Below are 15,725 nucleotides of genomic sequence, written 5' to 3' on the forward strand. Positions count from 1 at the left end.
GTGGTGGAATGGCTAAGATATAAATGACATTACGACAATTGGCATAAATATCTTCTCAGACAGCCAGACAGCCATTAAATCTCTGGAGAATGTATTTCTGAACACAAAAACCGTCCTCCACTGTCCTCCAGATCTCTCAACGAGATGGCTGAACAGTTCAAAATTCACCTTTTCTGGTTGCCAGGCCACAGAGATATACCAGGGAATTCTAAAGCGGACGAGCTTGCGAGACTGGGAACTACCTTACACACTCCAGGGACAATGGAATCTCTGGGTATGCCTTTAGCGACATGTAAGCTAAGTTTTCAGGACCAGGCCCAAAGGACAACGAATGATAGATGGTCACAAAGAGGCGGCTGTGAGCATTCCAAAACTATAAGGCCTAATCTAGACTTGAAGAGGTCTACCGCTTTGCTAACATTGGCTAGAACAGACATCTGTCATTGACTGACAGACTGAAGGTTGCCAGCATCGACTTTTGCAGAAGCTGTGAGGACATCAAGGAGGAAGAGACTATAGAACACCTTCTGTGTGTGTGTCCCGCGCTAGCAGTCAGAAGGAGTTCCACTTTAGGTTCTCATTTCTTTGAGAACCTGTCTGATTTAGCGGATGTGAACATTCGCAAGTAATTGGGCTTTTTAAAGAGATCTGGATGGTTCAACGGTAGGAACTAGAAGGCATCTTCCTTATTCTGTTCCTGTGGTATCACAATGGATGAAAACGTCTAAGTGAGTCTGATGGCAGACTGCCACTTAAACCTAACTTAACCTAACATAACCTAACATAACCTAACATAACCTAATATAACCTAACATAACCTAACATAACCTAACATAACCTCACATAACCTATATATGGAAGCTATATCGGTTCAGATTTAGAAATTGTGGTAGTCGCCGAGGAAAGCGTTGTGCAAAATTTCGGCAAGTGAAAATCGGGCGATATACATATATGGCAGCTATATCTAAATCTGAACCGATTTTTATGAAATTCGCCAGTTATATTAAGAGTTATAAGAAACTCCTTCCTGTCAAATTTCGAGAGAATCGGTTAACAAACGAGCACATAATTGCAATATTTCTCAAAATCGGATGAACATATATGTGGGAGCTACATCTTAATCAGAACCGATTTCGATTTTATACTTAATCTACCATTTTTCTTTATTAGTCTCTGTCTATAAAGAGAAACGAGCAAACAACTTGTCATAGGCGAACAAAGTGGTTTATTATGGGCTGGCAACCCTGATTTTCATACGTACTCAAACAACTGGCTAACCAGCTGATAAGAGTTTCTCAAAGAAAAAAGTGATTTCCGAACACTTCCCAAATTCAATTCTTTATTAATTTTTATACCCTTCACCTCCCCTGTGGTACAGGATAAATTTGTGCATTTCTTTGCAACTCTAAAAAGGAGACGATGTAGACCCATTGATAAGCTACATCTTAATCAGAACCGATTTCGATTTTATACTTAATCTACCATTTTCCTTTATTAGTCTCTGTCTATAAAGAGAAACGAGCAAACAACTTGTCATAGGCAAACAAAGTGGTTTATTATGGGCTGGCAACCCTGATTTTCATACGTACTCAAACAACTGGCTAATCAGCTGATAAGGGTTTCTCAAAGAAAAAAGTGATTTCCGAACACTTCCCAAATTCAATTCTTTATTAATTTTTATACCCTTAACCATCCCTGTGGTACAGGATATTATAACTTTGTGCATTTTTTTGCTCAAAACTCTAAAAAGGAGACAATGTAGACCCATTGATAAGTATACCGATCGGTTTAGAATCGATAAATCCTGATTCGATTTAGCCATGTCCGTCTGTCTGTCTGTCCATGTATTCTTGTGATCAAGGTATGGGTCGCGATTGTTGTCCGATTGCCAATTAATTTTGCACAAGTCTCTTGTTTGGTCCAAGGACGAATGCTATTGATTTTGAACAAAATCGGATCAGATTTAGATATAGCTCCCATATATATCTTTTAGCCGATATGGCCTTTTAAGGGTGTAGCAGCCACAATTTTGGTCCGATTTTTACAAAATTTTGCAGGAGATGTTTTATTTGATGTCCCAATACATGGGCAAAATTCCATAAAAATCGGATCAGATTTAGATATAGCTCCCATATATATCTTTTAGCCGATATGGCCTTTTAAGGGTGTAGCAGCCACAATTTTGGTCCGATTTTTTCAAAATTTTGCAGGAGCTGTTTATTTGACGTCCCAATATACGTGTCCAAAATTCCATAAAAATCGGATCAGATTTAGGTATAGCACTCATATATATATTTTTCAGCCGATATGGCCTGTTAGGCTGTAGAAGTCACAACTATTGTCCAACCTTTAGAAAATTTGGCATGAGATGTTTCATTTGACGCCCCAATACCTGTGCAAAATTTCATAAAAATCGGTTCAGCTTTAGATATAGCACCCATATATATCTTTCAGCCGATATGGCCTTCAAGGCTGTAGAAGCCACAATTTTGGTCCGATTTTTACAAAATTTTGCAGGAGATGTTTTATTTGACGTCCCAATACGTGCGCAAAATGTCATAAAAATCGGTTCAGATTTAGATTTCATAACAATCGGTTCAGCTTTAGATATAGCTCCCATATATATCTTGCAGCCGATATGGCCTTCAAGGCTGTAGTAGCCACAATTTTGGTCCGATTTTTACAAAATTTTGCAGATGTTTTATTTGACGTCCCAATATGTGTGCAAAATGTCATAAAAATCGGTTCAGATTTAGATTTCATAACAATCGGTTCTGCTTTAGATATAGCTCTTATATATATCTTTCAGCCGATATGACCTTTTAAGGCGGTAATGGCCACAATATTGGTCCAATCTTAACAAAATTTAGCACGAAATGTTTTATTTGACGCCCAAATACATGGGCAAAATTCCACAAAAATCGGATTAGATTTAGATATAGCTCCCATATATATCTTTCAGCCGATATGTCCCTTTAAGGCAGTAGTGGCCGCAATTTAGGTTCTTTCGTAAGAAAATCTTACAAGATTCTATTCAATGTTTCAATAGGTATGCAAAATGAAAGTCTGACTATGTGTCAACATAGGTTCCATGTGCTATAGTAGGTCCCGCCTGACTTTTCCCTTTCCTTGCTGGTTTTATATATCTGAAGCTTTTCATAAGTTTTTAATAGCAATTCTTGATTTTTTAAAACGAAAATCTCTTCCACTGTGCCCTTTGTTCTTAGAAGTTTATACCACTACCACCATCAAAGTATGTGTGTGTGTGTGTAGCTTGAAATAAGGAATGCTTACCGTTAATTTTGGCTTTGAAGGCTGTGTTGTGCCGTCCTGCAATTGTTTAACATCCTTGGTACGTATTAACTTTGGCAGCAGCGTAGAAGTGGACACTCCAGGTGGTAAGGGAACTTTGATTTTGACCTGCAAAACAACAGAGGGTAGGTAGGAGAAGCAGAAATAAAAAAAAATATTAGCATATGTCCATGTAGTACAAGGAGCTTTTGGAATTTATGTATTTTTACTAGGTGTTAAGAAAACAAATGACAAGCAAATGGTAGTGGGGCGACTAATTTGTATACACATTTATGCACACCTTCCATTTCAGACGGTTTATTATTGGCAATGGCACATATTTGCCAACTATAAATACTGGGGCATATATGGTCATTACAACCCACCAAAGGAGTAGTTGTACAATCTTTTTGTTTTTATTATTCTTTTGTTTACCAAACGAGCTGTTGTTGGCATTCATTTTAAATCAAAACATGGTTATATTCTTTGAAGGTGCATAAAGACAAGAAATGGATATCAAGGACCAATTGTCAGCTTTTGTATTATGTGTAAGCTATACAAAAAAAAAAAAACTTAGAGGTGTATATCCTTCAAGTTGAGTGTGTGTATAACTGAAATTGAAGGATATGTAAATAACAATGTAAAATGCACTCACAAGGATAAAATATCCTTTTTATACCCTCCACCATAGGATGGGGGGTATACTAATTTCGTCATTCTGTTTGTAACTTCTCGAAATATTCGTCTAAGACCCCATAAAGTATATATATTCTTGATCGTCGTGACATTTTATGTCAATCTAGCCATGTCCGTCCGTCTGTACGTCCGTCTGTCCGTCCGTCCGTCCGTCTGTCTGTCGAAAGCACGCTAACTTCCGAAGGAGTAAAGCTAGCCGCTTGAAATTTTGCACAAATACTTCTTATTAGTGTAGGTCGGTTGGTATTGTAAATGGGTCATATCGGTCCATGTTTTGATATAGCTGCCATATAAACCGATCTTGGGTCTTGACTTCTTGAGCCTCTAGAGAGCGCAATTCTTATCCGATCGAAATGAAATTTTGCACGACGTGTTTTGTTATGATATCCAACAACTGTGCCAAGTATGGTTCAAATCGGTTCATAACCTGATATAGCTGTCATATAAACCGATCTTGGGTCTTGACTTCTTGAGCCTCTAGAGGGCGCAATTTTTATTCGATTTGAATGAATTTTGGCACGACGTGTTTTGTTATGATATCCAATAACTGTGCCAAGTATGGTTCAAATCGGTCCATAACCTGATATAGCTGCCATATAAACCGATCTTGGGTCTTGACTTCTTGAGCCTCTAGAGTGCGCAATTCTTATCCGATCGGAATGAAATTTTGAACGACGTGTTTTGTTATGATATCCAACAACTGTGCCAAGTATGGTTCAAATCGGTTCATAACCTGATAGAGCTGTCATATAAACCGATCTTGGGTCTTGACTTCTTGAACCTCTAGATTGCGCAATTCTTATCCGATCGGAATGAAATTTTGCACGACGTGTTTTGTTATGATATCCAACAACTGTGCCAAGTATGGTTCAAATCGGTTCATAACCTGATAGAGCTGTCATATAAACCGATCTTGGGTCTTGACTTCTTGAGCCTCTTGGGGGTGCAATTCTTATTAGATTTGGATGAATTTTGGCACGGCGTGTTTTATTATGATATCCAACAACTGTGCCAAGTATGGGTCAAATCGGTCCATAACCTGATATAGCTGCCATATAAACCGATCTTGGGTCTTGACTTCTTGAGCCTCTAGAGTGCGCAATTCTTATCCGATTGGAATGAAATTTTGTACGACGGATTCTCTCATGACCATCAACATACGTGTTTATTTTGGTCAGAATCGGTCTATAGCCCGATACAGCTCCCATATCGATCTCTCTATTTTACTTCTTGAGCCCCCAAAGGGCGCCATTCTTATTCGAATTGGCTGACATTTTACACAGGTCTCCAACATATAATTTAATTGTGGTCCAAACCGGACCATGTCTTGATATCGCTCTAATAGCAGAGCAAATATTTTCTTATATCCTGTTTTGCTAAGAAGAGATGCCGGGAAAAGAACTCGACAAATGCGATCCATGGTGGAGGGTATATAAGATTCGGCCCGGCCGAACTTAGCACGCTTTTACTTGTTTGTACTCCATAGGGTATTTTCGTTGAGTAAATGCCAAGTCGAACAAAAGAGGCAAGAAAGAACTGTTTGTCCTTTTGTTTGCTACAATACATGTATCTCCAACTGCTGCTATGCTCCCTTGCCTCGGCATGCTCGATTTCATTTGAAGAACAAAACAAGATAAAGACCAGAGCAAGTTTCATTTTATCATTTGGCTTTTATAGTCAATATCATATGCTTTTATTAGCCAATGCCTGGCTCACAATCTACTGGCCACACAGTTCTACCCACATCTCTACATTCATACATATGTCCTGTGTGGGAGTGCTAAATGATGCATTTTATAGTCATTCAAGGCAAGAGCTATGATGAAACGTTTTCTTATGACCCTTGGTGGGGTAATGTCAACAGTTTCTATGTAACCTATGAGGATACCATGGCAAAATGATATTTTTAGTATTAATAAGGGAAAAAGTCTTTAGTATCTATGCATATTTGTATATGTAAAGTAGATATTACTAATATTTGGTGGTAAACATATGCCAACCGACAATGGTATTGTAATCAAAGAAAGTATATTTTTCTAGTGTAAAATATTTTTCTAGGCAAAAATTAAAATACTGAAAGTATCGAAAGTGTCATCGATATTTTTTGCCTGCTTTACTCCAGATGCTGGCGATATTTGTCAGTTTAGGTTAAGTTACGTAGAAAAGACGGTGCAGATATTAATCTTTCCCATGCCACTATAAACATACACCTAAGCCAGTAATCGGCTTAGGTGTAATTTAAGTTAGAAATTACGCGGTCCTTACAAAATCTTTAATTATTTTCCATACCACTCCCCTAAGTTGGTTCATAGCTGGCCGCGAAAGCCGGGCAATGACATAGGAAATGCTCCTATGTCTCATCATCTTCCCCACATGCCATCACTTGCCGCACCGATTTTGTATAAGTGAGCTCGTGGTCCTATGTGTGCCGTTATGACACCAATAGCTAAACTGACCTCCTTTTTACCTATCTCGATCCGGATCACCCCATAGGATTTTCGCCGTCCTACCGACTGTTTCGCTGTTCCACAGTGTTACATGCTCGCCCACCCTTAAAACAGAGTGCGTCGACCCGAAAGGCTTCGGGTTAACCAAGTTTATCGACGGCAGCGCTTTGGCCTTCACTGCCTATTCGTCTACCCTTTAATTCCCCCTTACTCCGTTATGGCCCGGCATCCAAACGATGCAGATCGTGCTATCCTCAGGCAAGGCGTTAACCTCTTTCTTACACTCCAAGGCCGTTTCATGACCTTACGTAAATATGTTCACATTCGACGTCCAAGCGTTAGCACCACACCACCTCACGCATCTCTGCCTGCAGGACCGTATTATGGTCAGGCAGTCTAAAACAGATCTAAATGCCTGGGTTCTCAATTTAGGCTTCAAGCCCACTCTGTTCCTTAGCTTTGATCCATCCGTGTAACATGATCTTCTAGACGGCAATACTAGGGCTCCGTCAGTCCAAGACTGTGCCGCTGGCAGCAGTAGCTCGCACACGACCTCAAGTGTGGTCTCAGGTATCCGATCGGAAACCTCTTCCCTTCCTTCCAGATTTCCTATCGTCGCCTCGATTATAACGCGTTGGTATGAGCCGCTCCCATCCTCAATTCATTCTCCCATCGCTTTAAGTCTCATGGCCGCCTCACATTTAATCTGTATGTCAATGGCTCGGATATCTAGAATAGTCCACCTGTTCCTTAGCATATGCTACAGGTCTAAGAATTGGATCAATGTGTCGGTCCGCACATTGTTCAACGCCCCCTCGATGTCAATGCAAACCACCAATATGCACGACTTGGCATCGAAGGATTCTTCATTCTTCTTCACCGACCTTCCCTTGACAAAGGCATGCTGTTGGTATTTAAGCAGTTCGCTGGATGTCTTACTCTTTAACATGGTATCCACAATGCGTTGCTTGGTTTTGAGTAGAAAGGGCATAAGGCTTATAGGCCTGAAGGCCTTTGGGGTCGCATAACTTGGCTTGTCGGGCACCCTTGCCTCCTGAAAATAGTTGCCAGATATTCTATCAGGTCCGGGTGACTTAAATTGTTTGAAACTCCTCAAGGTTTCCTTGAGCATAAATTCCGTTATGATCAAACCTTTGATCAACCTCATTATTCCAAGATTCCGTTGTCTCTGTGAGTCTCGTCGTAGCCTGTGGAAAATGCATTTTCATCAAAAGCCTCAACATGTCTTCCGTTGTCTCTGCTCTCACTTCCATGACGTCTACTAAAGTTTCAGTTTGAGAGAAACTTTTTTATCTTGGCGGCGTCATTAACGCTTTCAACCTGTTCGCAGAAAAACTTCCAGGCGGCACGTTTTGCTGCTCTGGCAATCTTGTTGTAGTCCTTGACCCTTGTTGGTTTTCAACTTATTTCGGAAGCTTATCGGATTCGGCACTGGCCGTGATATTCTAAATCTAATGTAGCGATGGTCTGAGAAGGAATGCTCCATGGAAATTTTGGCGTTCGAGTAGATATATTAGAAAGTGTCAAACATCGCAATGCTACAACAACTACAACAAGAGAATAGGGAAATAAACTTCATAAGGGTTACAGTGGCGCCCGAGCAGGGACAGTAGAGAGTGTCAAACTGTAGCTAGGTGGAGTCGTACTTACGCACAATGGCAACAACATTGCAGATATTCTGTGTTCATACCCTTAAAAAGGACGAGTTGACCAAATACCTAGGACAGTTTGGCTACGACTCCGACTTGGACAGTCAACCAAGAATTCAGAAGCCGTGCAGATGTGGTGAGTGGATTTATCTAAGAATGCCTTACTGCCTCAAACATATAAGGGTTTGTCAATTCGTCGCCCAGTACCAAGTGTAAACAAAGTGCCCTCTTGCCTGTAGGCTTCGTGATGGTGAGTGAATAGTGCCGTGTATTAGGGTGTGCCTCCTTGCCCCGCTTCTATAAACGTAGTACCCTCTCTCGTCTCCTGGTGCCGTCACCCAGTGAACCCGAACAATGTTGTGTACTAGGGTGTGCCTTCTAGCCACCGTCGAATTGCCACCGCTCTCGAAACCGCGCTTTTTATCAAAGTGTCAAGTGTAAACAAAGTGCCCTCTTGCCTGTAGGCTTCGTGATGGTGAGTGAATAGTGCCGTGTATTAGGGTGTGCCTCCTTGCCACTATCTTTCCCCGCTTCTATAAACGTAGTACCCTCTCTCGCCTCCTCGTGCCGTCAACCAATGAACCCGAACAATGCTGTGTACTAGGGTGTGCCTTCTATTGGGTTGCCCAAAAAGTAATTGTCGGTAATATAGTAGTAATATAGTCGGCGTTGACAAATTTTTTCAACGGCTTGTGACTCTCTAATTGCATTCTTTCTTCTGTCAGTTATCAGCTGTTACTTTTAGCTTGCTTTAGAAAAACAGTGCGCGAAATTTTGTTTACATTTGTTTGTTTGGCGTCAATTTTAATATGGGTACCACATGTATTGAAAGAAATTCATTTAACAAACCGAATCAACGCTTGTGATCGGCACCCTAAACGCAATGAATTCGATCCGTTTTTAAAACGAATCATAACTGGAGATGAAAAATGGATTGTTTACAACAACGTTAGTCGAAAACGATCATGGTCCAAGCATGGTGAACCAGCTCAAACCACTTCAAAGGCTGATATCCATCAAAAGAAGGTTATGCTGTCTGTTTGGTGGGATTGGAAGGGTGTGGTATATTTTGAGCTGCTTCCAAGGACTAAAACGATTAATTCGGATGTTTACTGTCAACAATTGGACAAATTGAATACAGCCATCAAGGAGAAGCGGCCAGAATTGGTCAATCGTAAAGGTGTCATATTCCACCAGGACAACGCTAGACCGCACACATCTTTGGTCACTCGCCAAAAACTGAGTGAGCTTGGCTGGGAACTTTTGATGCATCCACCATATAGCCCTGACCTTGCACCATTAGACTACCATTTATTTCGATCTTTGCAGAACTCCTTAAATGGTACACCTTTCGGCAATGATGAGGCTATAAAATCACACTTGGTTCAGTTTTTTGCAGATAAAGGCCAGAAGTTCTATGAGCGTGGAATACTAAATTTGCCAGGAAGATGGCAAAATGTTATCGAACAAAATGGCAATTATATATTTGATTAAAGTTCATTCTAAGTTTTATTAAAAATGCATTTAATTTTTTTTTTTTAAATAATCCGCAATTACTTTTTGGGCAACCCAATACCAACCGACGTATTGCCACAGCTCTCGAAACCGCGCTTTTTATCAACGGAGTGTCCTCTCTTGCCTCCCCGTATCGTTCCTAAGTGAACCCAAACTGTGCCATGTACTAGGGTGTACCTCCCTGCCACTATCTTGCCACCGCTTCCGAAACCCCGCTTTTTATCAACGGAGTGTCTTCTCTTGACTCCTCGTATCGTTTCTAAGTGAATCCAAACAGTGTCGTGTACTAGGGTGTGCCTCCTAGCCACCAAACCTCGTATTGTGCCGAATAATAGGGTGTGCCTGCTTGCAACTGCGCCCGAAACCCGACCTTTTATCAACCGAGTGCCTTTTCGTCTCTCGTGTCGTCACCCAGTGAACTCGAACAGTGCTGTGTACTAAGTTGTGTCCCGTAGCCACTAATCCGCGTATTGTGCTGTAAAATAGGGTGTGCCATCCCGCCACTCTCTTACCACCGCCTTTTATCAACGGAATGCCCTCTCTTGCCTCTTTGTACCGTCACTCAGTGAACCCGAACAGTGCCGTGTACTAAGATGTGTCTACTAGCCATCAATCCTCGTATTGTGACGAAACCCCGCCTTTTATCAACGGAGTGCCGTAAATAAGGTGTGCCGTATTATCCTCAATTTGTGCCGTAAAATAGGATGTGCCTTCTTGTCACTCTCTTGCCAACGCGCCCGAAACCCCGGTTTTATAAACGGAGTACCCTCTTTCGCCTCCTTTTATCAACGGAGTGCCCTCACTTGCCTCCCAGTGTTCCTGCTAAGTGACCCGAACAGTTTTTTTTGTTTGTTTGTTTGTTTATTGAGTGTAACACCAGCACAACAAGATTATATCTTATATGTTAATGTGCTGATTCGCAATAGAGTATATAAAATAATGATTATTCTTTTTAAAAGGATATTAACTAATCTTAACATTTTAAATTATAGTAGTAAATATTAAGGACATTTAAAGAAAAATAATTCGTAGTTCATTTAAAAAATTTAAATAGCTCATTTTTGAATGAAGTTGCATTGCTTATGCTCTGTATGTTGGGAGGTAGGTTGTTCCAGAGACGCGTACTATGTACAATGTACTGTCGTTCAGAGGTTTGTGTGGCAAATCGTGGTTGAATGAGTTTTAGGCCACGGTTGGATCTGGCGAATTTCAGATGTTTGTGTAGGTATTCAGGTTCTTTTGTGTAGATTACCTTGTGCAGAAGAAGTAGACATCTGACATTCAGTAAGTTTGAAAAAGTTAAGTTAAATATTTGGTATGTAAATTGTGATATACGAGCTTGTCGACTTTTGTTAAACACATATCTTGCAATATCATTGTAAGCAACATTAAGCTTTCTACTGGTGTCTGCATCACAATTCGCAAATATCTCGCATCCATATAACAGTGTGGGAATTAAATAACTTTTTGCAAGTAACATTCGGATGTGAAAAGGAGTTGACAAGCGAACAGTCCATAAATTTCGCAGCATCCCACGTACTTTGCCAACTGTTGCATTAATGTGATTTGTCCACGTTAGGGTTGAATTAAAAGTCAATCCTAAATTTGTGGCTACTTGTACAAGATTCACTACAGAGTTACCAATTTTCACAACGAGATCATCAGTTATTGTCACATTTCTTTTACTTATCAGAATCAGTTTGGTTTTGGATGGATTTAAACATAATGCATTATTAACAGCCCAACAATGTATTAAGTCTAAATCAATATTTATGTTAGACACACAGGTTTGGATATCTTTCAGTTTGCAGTATGTGTAAAGTTGGACATCGTCAGCATACATTTGGATTTTAGATGTTGCAGGCACATCAGGCAGATCATTTATATACATGGAAAATAAAAGAGGGCCAAGGATAGAACCTTGAGGTACTCCTTTAAGGACATTCAGAGAGTTAGACCAACTATTGTTATAAAAAACAGACTGCGATCTTTGCGTCAAATATGATGATATCAGCTTGCAAGACGTCTCGGAGAAATTAAATAATTTCATAAGTTTTAGGACAAGAATATTATGGTTTACAGTGTCAAAGGCCTTACTGTGATCCAAAAGAAGGAGAAAGGATATCATTCCGTTATCCATACTTTGACGAAGGTTTTCAATTACATCAATCAGAACAGTGGTACAACTTCTTTTCTTTCTAAATCCAGATTGCCAGTTAGATAACAAATTTTCAGATTTCAGAAAATGCTCAATTTGGTTAGCCATTATGCGTTCCAGTGCTTTAGACAGGTATGGTAAAATGGCGATGGGACGGTACTCATTTTTTGATTTGCGAATAGGTACAATTTTTGCATGTTTCCAATCAAGCGGAAAAGTGGATTTAGTTAGAACAGTGTTAAATATATATGTTAAATATGGCAGAATCTTTGGCACAATTATTTTAATAAATCGTGGATTTATTTCATCAGTTCCGATCGCATTAGATTTAATGGACAGAATGCTGTGTAGAACCTCAGTTTCATTTACACAGCGAAAGGAAAAAGGATTTTCAACAGCTACCATGCACATATTTTCATATATATTTTCAGTAGGATAGACAGTGTTTATTGAAACAAAATTCTCATTTAGTTCATTTATGTTCATGTTGGGTTCCAGCTGAGTATTGCGTTTTTCTCCAACGCCAATTTTTCGTATCTCATTCCATTTAGAGCGACTATTAACAGCATTCTGAAATTTATTATGAAAATACAATGTCTTTGCCTCAGTTATACACTTTCCAACAGCTCTTCTAGCATTTTTAAAATGTTCATGTAGTTGTGAGGTTCTAAAACGTTTCCAACGTCTATATGAAAAGTTTCTTTCATCAATCAAAGTTTTTATTCGCTGGTTAAACCAAGGTGGTTGTGAATATTTAATTGTTATTGTTTTCTCTGGAACACATCGATTGTATATTGAACAGATATGATTTTGAACAAATGATATTTGTTCATCCACAGAGTCAAAATGATAAATTGAGTCCCACGGTACTTCATCAGTAAGGTGATTCAGTAAATTGTAGTTTATTTTCTTAAAATCGCGGTAGGTAATTCTGTTGTCTTGATAGGTCATGACGTAGTTATATGTTAGAAACAGTAGGTCATGTTTAGAAAAACCAGGTGCAGCAAGTTGGTCATAAAACAAAACATTTGCAACATTGTTAACAAAAAATATATCCAGAATGCTGGATGAATGACTCGTAAAATGGGTGGGCACAGAAGTGTTAGTTGGTACTAAGCCCAACAGCTCCATCGAACTGGAAAAATGAGATTCAGACAATATATTGCTATTAAAGTCACCAGCTATGTAGGGTTTCTTTAAATCAATGGAATGGACTTTGATCTATCGCTGTGTCTACTAGCCATCAATCCTCGTATTGTTACGAAACCCCGCCTTTTATCAACGGAGTGCCGTAAATAAGGTGTGCCGTATTATCCTCAATTTGTGCCGTAAAATAAGATGTGCCTTCTTGTCACTCTCTTGTCAACGCGCCCGAAACCCCGGTTTTATAAACGGAGTACCCTGTTTCGCCTCCTTTTATCAACGAAGTGCCCTCACTTGCCTCCCAGTGTTCTTACTAAGTGACCCGAACAGTATGTAGGGTTTCTTTAAATAAATGGAATGGACTTTGATCTATCGCTTGTAGCTGCAATAATTGAGGCATTTAAACCTAAACCCAAATTTGCTTAAATTTAGGGTTTCTTAAACATCTCGGCATGTTTCCCCGTAAACATTCTTAATTTGTTGCAAAGGGCTTTAGCTGTCACCCTCACCCCTATTAGACACCCTTCATAAAATATTTAATCTAAGGAATTGTGTAATTGCCTAAACTATTGCCCAATGTACATGTTTCGACTATCAATTAATTTGCGAAATGGCTTGAATACGAAATTAAGTTCGCACACCATATAACATACATGGTACGAGTATATATTTATATAACATAGCAATGCCCATACGACTATATGGGACCTACATTGTGGGTACCATTAGCCATAGTCAGCCTAATAGAATATTGACTTTCGTGCATTCCCAGCTGCTTGAATTGTCAGGGTATTTGTATTGTCATTATATGCCAGAAGGCCTTAAGTACTCAAGAAAAATTAATAACTTGTAGTAAGTAAATATAGAAAACAGGGTGATTGGTGGGTAGGCCTGTCATGGTTATGAAAATAATCAAAGCTATCGCTGTAGGCATTGTAAATGCTTCAGTTAATTGTTTATTGAGCTTTCTACAACACTTCTATACACAAGGACATTCAATCATTTTCTTAATCGTTTACTAAGCACATTGTTGCTCACTCGGGCCACAGCAGCGGAGGGAGTGTTGAGAGAGAGAGAGAAAGAGTGAGAGAGTGTAAGTGTGGGTGAGTGGCACTTGAAAATTAATTAAATTCACAAATACAATACTACTAGCCTAAGGCAGCCATAGGCTATAGAAAGAGAGAAAAATAAGGAGGGAGAGATGGAGAGAGTAGGTAGCATTAGTAGGCAAATTTCATTTTATGCTGCCGTAAATTGATATTTGCAACAAGTACTCTGTCATTATGGCATAACTGGCGCTCAATGGCGCCAATGTGAGAGGAAAACCTTTTTTCTAACCTCTTTAAGTGGAACAATACAAGCACCAACAACAACAAAAGAGTTTGAACAATGAACAAAACAAAAAAAAAAAAACTAAAACGTCATCAACTACGATGAAAACGTAGCTCTATCAAACACTTGAATAGACTGTGATTACTCGAGAAAGAAAGAGGGGGTCTGTATGGGAGTTAAAGAGCAGTGTTGGGCAAGACAAGAGGTTATAAAAGCAGGAATCATAATTGCTATCGCCATTATCGTCATCATCATCATCAGTGATGACAGCAACAGAACCCTCCACAATTCCGCTAGCAGTAGCAGCAGCAACAACACCCATTAAGGCTGAAGTCAAATCAACATTTTTTGTTGTTGGTAGATAAGTGCGAGTATATCTCCTACAAGAAGGGAGAACAGTGGTTTTGCAGGCAAATATAATTCTTAAGACTTGTTCTCTAGACAAAGGTATTCATGATTGCACCTGTCTTCTTGAGAGGAGAGGAGTTTCCATTTGCTGAAAGCCCAAAATACCTGGATTTAGGTATCCAAATTGGGCTTAAAGCAAATGGAACCTTCTCAATCAAAAGGAACAATCTCATCTCACGTCAAATTTTGGCCTAATGCCAAAGTTGCTGTGATATATGGGGGAAGATGTAAGAGCTGTCAAATGTGATACCAAGTATTTTACTTCACCTTCATCTCATTATTCACCTTTGGGTATTTGTAGTGAACAATGTGGGAAGATTTTGTGGCAGATATTCTCAAATTTCTTGCAGCGAAATAATAAGTGGCAAGATCGTTGAGGTAGACATTTAGCCTATCACAGAAGTCAAGGTACTATCTGTAGCCGGTACTGTATATGGGTTGCCCAAAAAGTAATTGCGGATTTTCATATAGTCTTCTGTCAGTTATCAGCTGTTACTTTTAGCTTGCTTTAGAAAAAAAGTGTAAAAAAAGTATATTCGATTAAAGTTCATTCTAAGTTTTATTAAAAATGCATTTACTTTCTTTTAAAAAATCCGCAATTACTTTTTGGGCAACCCAATATATGGGGGAAGATGTACGAGCTGTCAAATGTGACATCAAGTATTTTACTTCACCTTCAGCTCATTATTCACCTTTGAGTATTTGTAGTGAACAATGTGGGAAGATTTTGTGGCAGATATCCTCAAATCTCTTGCAGCGAAATAAGTGGCAAGATCGTTGAGGTAGACATTTAGCCTATCACAGATGTCAAGGTACTATCTGTAGTCGGTACTGGTATAGAACCACGAGTAACCTGTCACATTCCGTAATTTGGTGTGTATGCGCTCTCCACGCGTGCGGAGGCGCCTCCTTGGTTGGCTGGGCCTGATGGAGAGGCGTGGGAACGAACTAACGAATGTCAACAATAGGTGAGAGGCCGCATGCCATGATCGAACAATTGTCCATATAATATGATACAATCTCAATGCGGCCTGGAGGGGGGTGGAATAGATGATAGAGAGATAG

General features: G+C 39.6%; 2 protein-coding genes across 2 annotated transcripts in view; one reads left to right on the forward strand and one right to left on the reverse strand.

The window, feature by feature from the left end:
• Positions 1-15,725, reverse strand: part of LOC106084108 (high affinity cationic amino acid transporter 1) — a 97,178-nt gene that overhangs the window by 23,000 nt on the left and 58,453 nt on the right. The window contains exon 2 of the mRNA XM_059368019.1: positions 3,295-3,420. Coding sequence (XP_059224002.1) covers positions 3,295-3,420 — 126 coding nt within the window. The remainder of the gene's footprint in view (positions 1-3,294; positions 3,421-15,725) is intronic.
• LOC106087913 (uncharacterized) overlaps positions 1-15,725 on the forward strand; it is a 153,071-nt gene that overhangs the window by 5,711 nt on the left and 131,635 nt on the right. The window lies entirely within an intron of this gene.

The sequence above is a fragment of the Stomoxys calcitrans genome, chromosome 4 (assembly GCF_963082655.1).
Source record: "Stomoxys calcitrans chromosome 4, idStoCalc2.1, whole genome shotgun sequence".
Classification (NCBI taxonomy): domain Eukaryota; kingdom Metazoa; phylum Arthropoda; class Insecta; order Diptera; family Muscidae; genus Stomoxys; species Stomoxys calcitrans.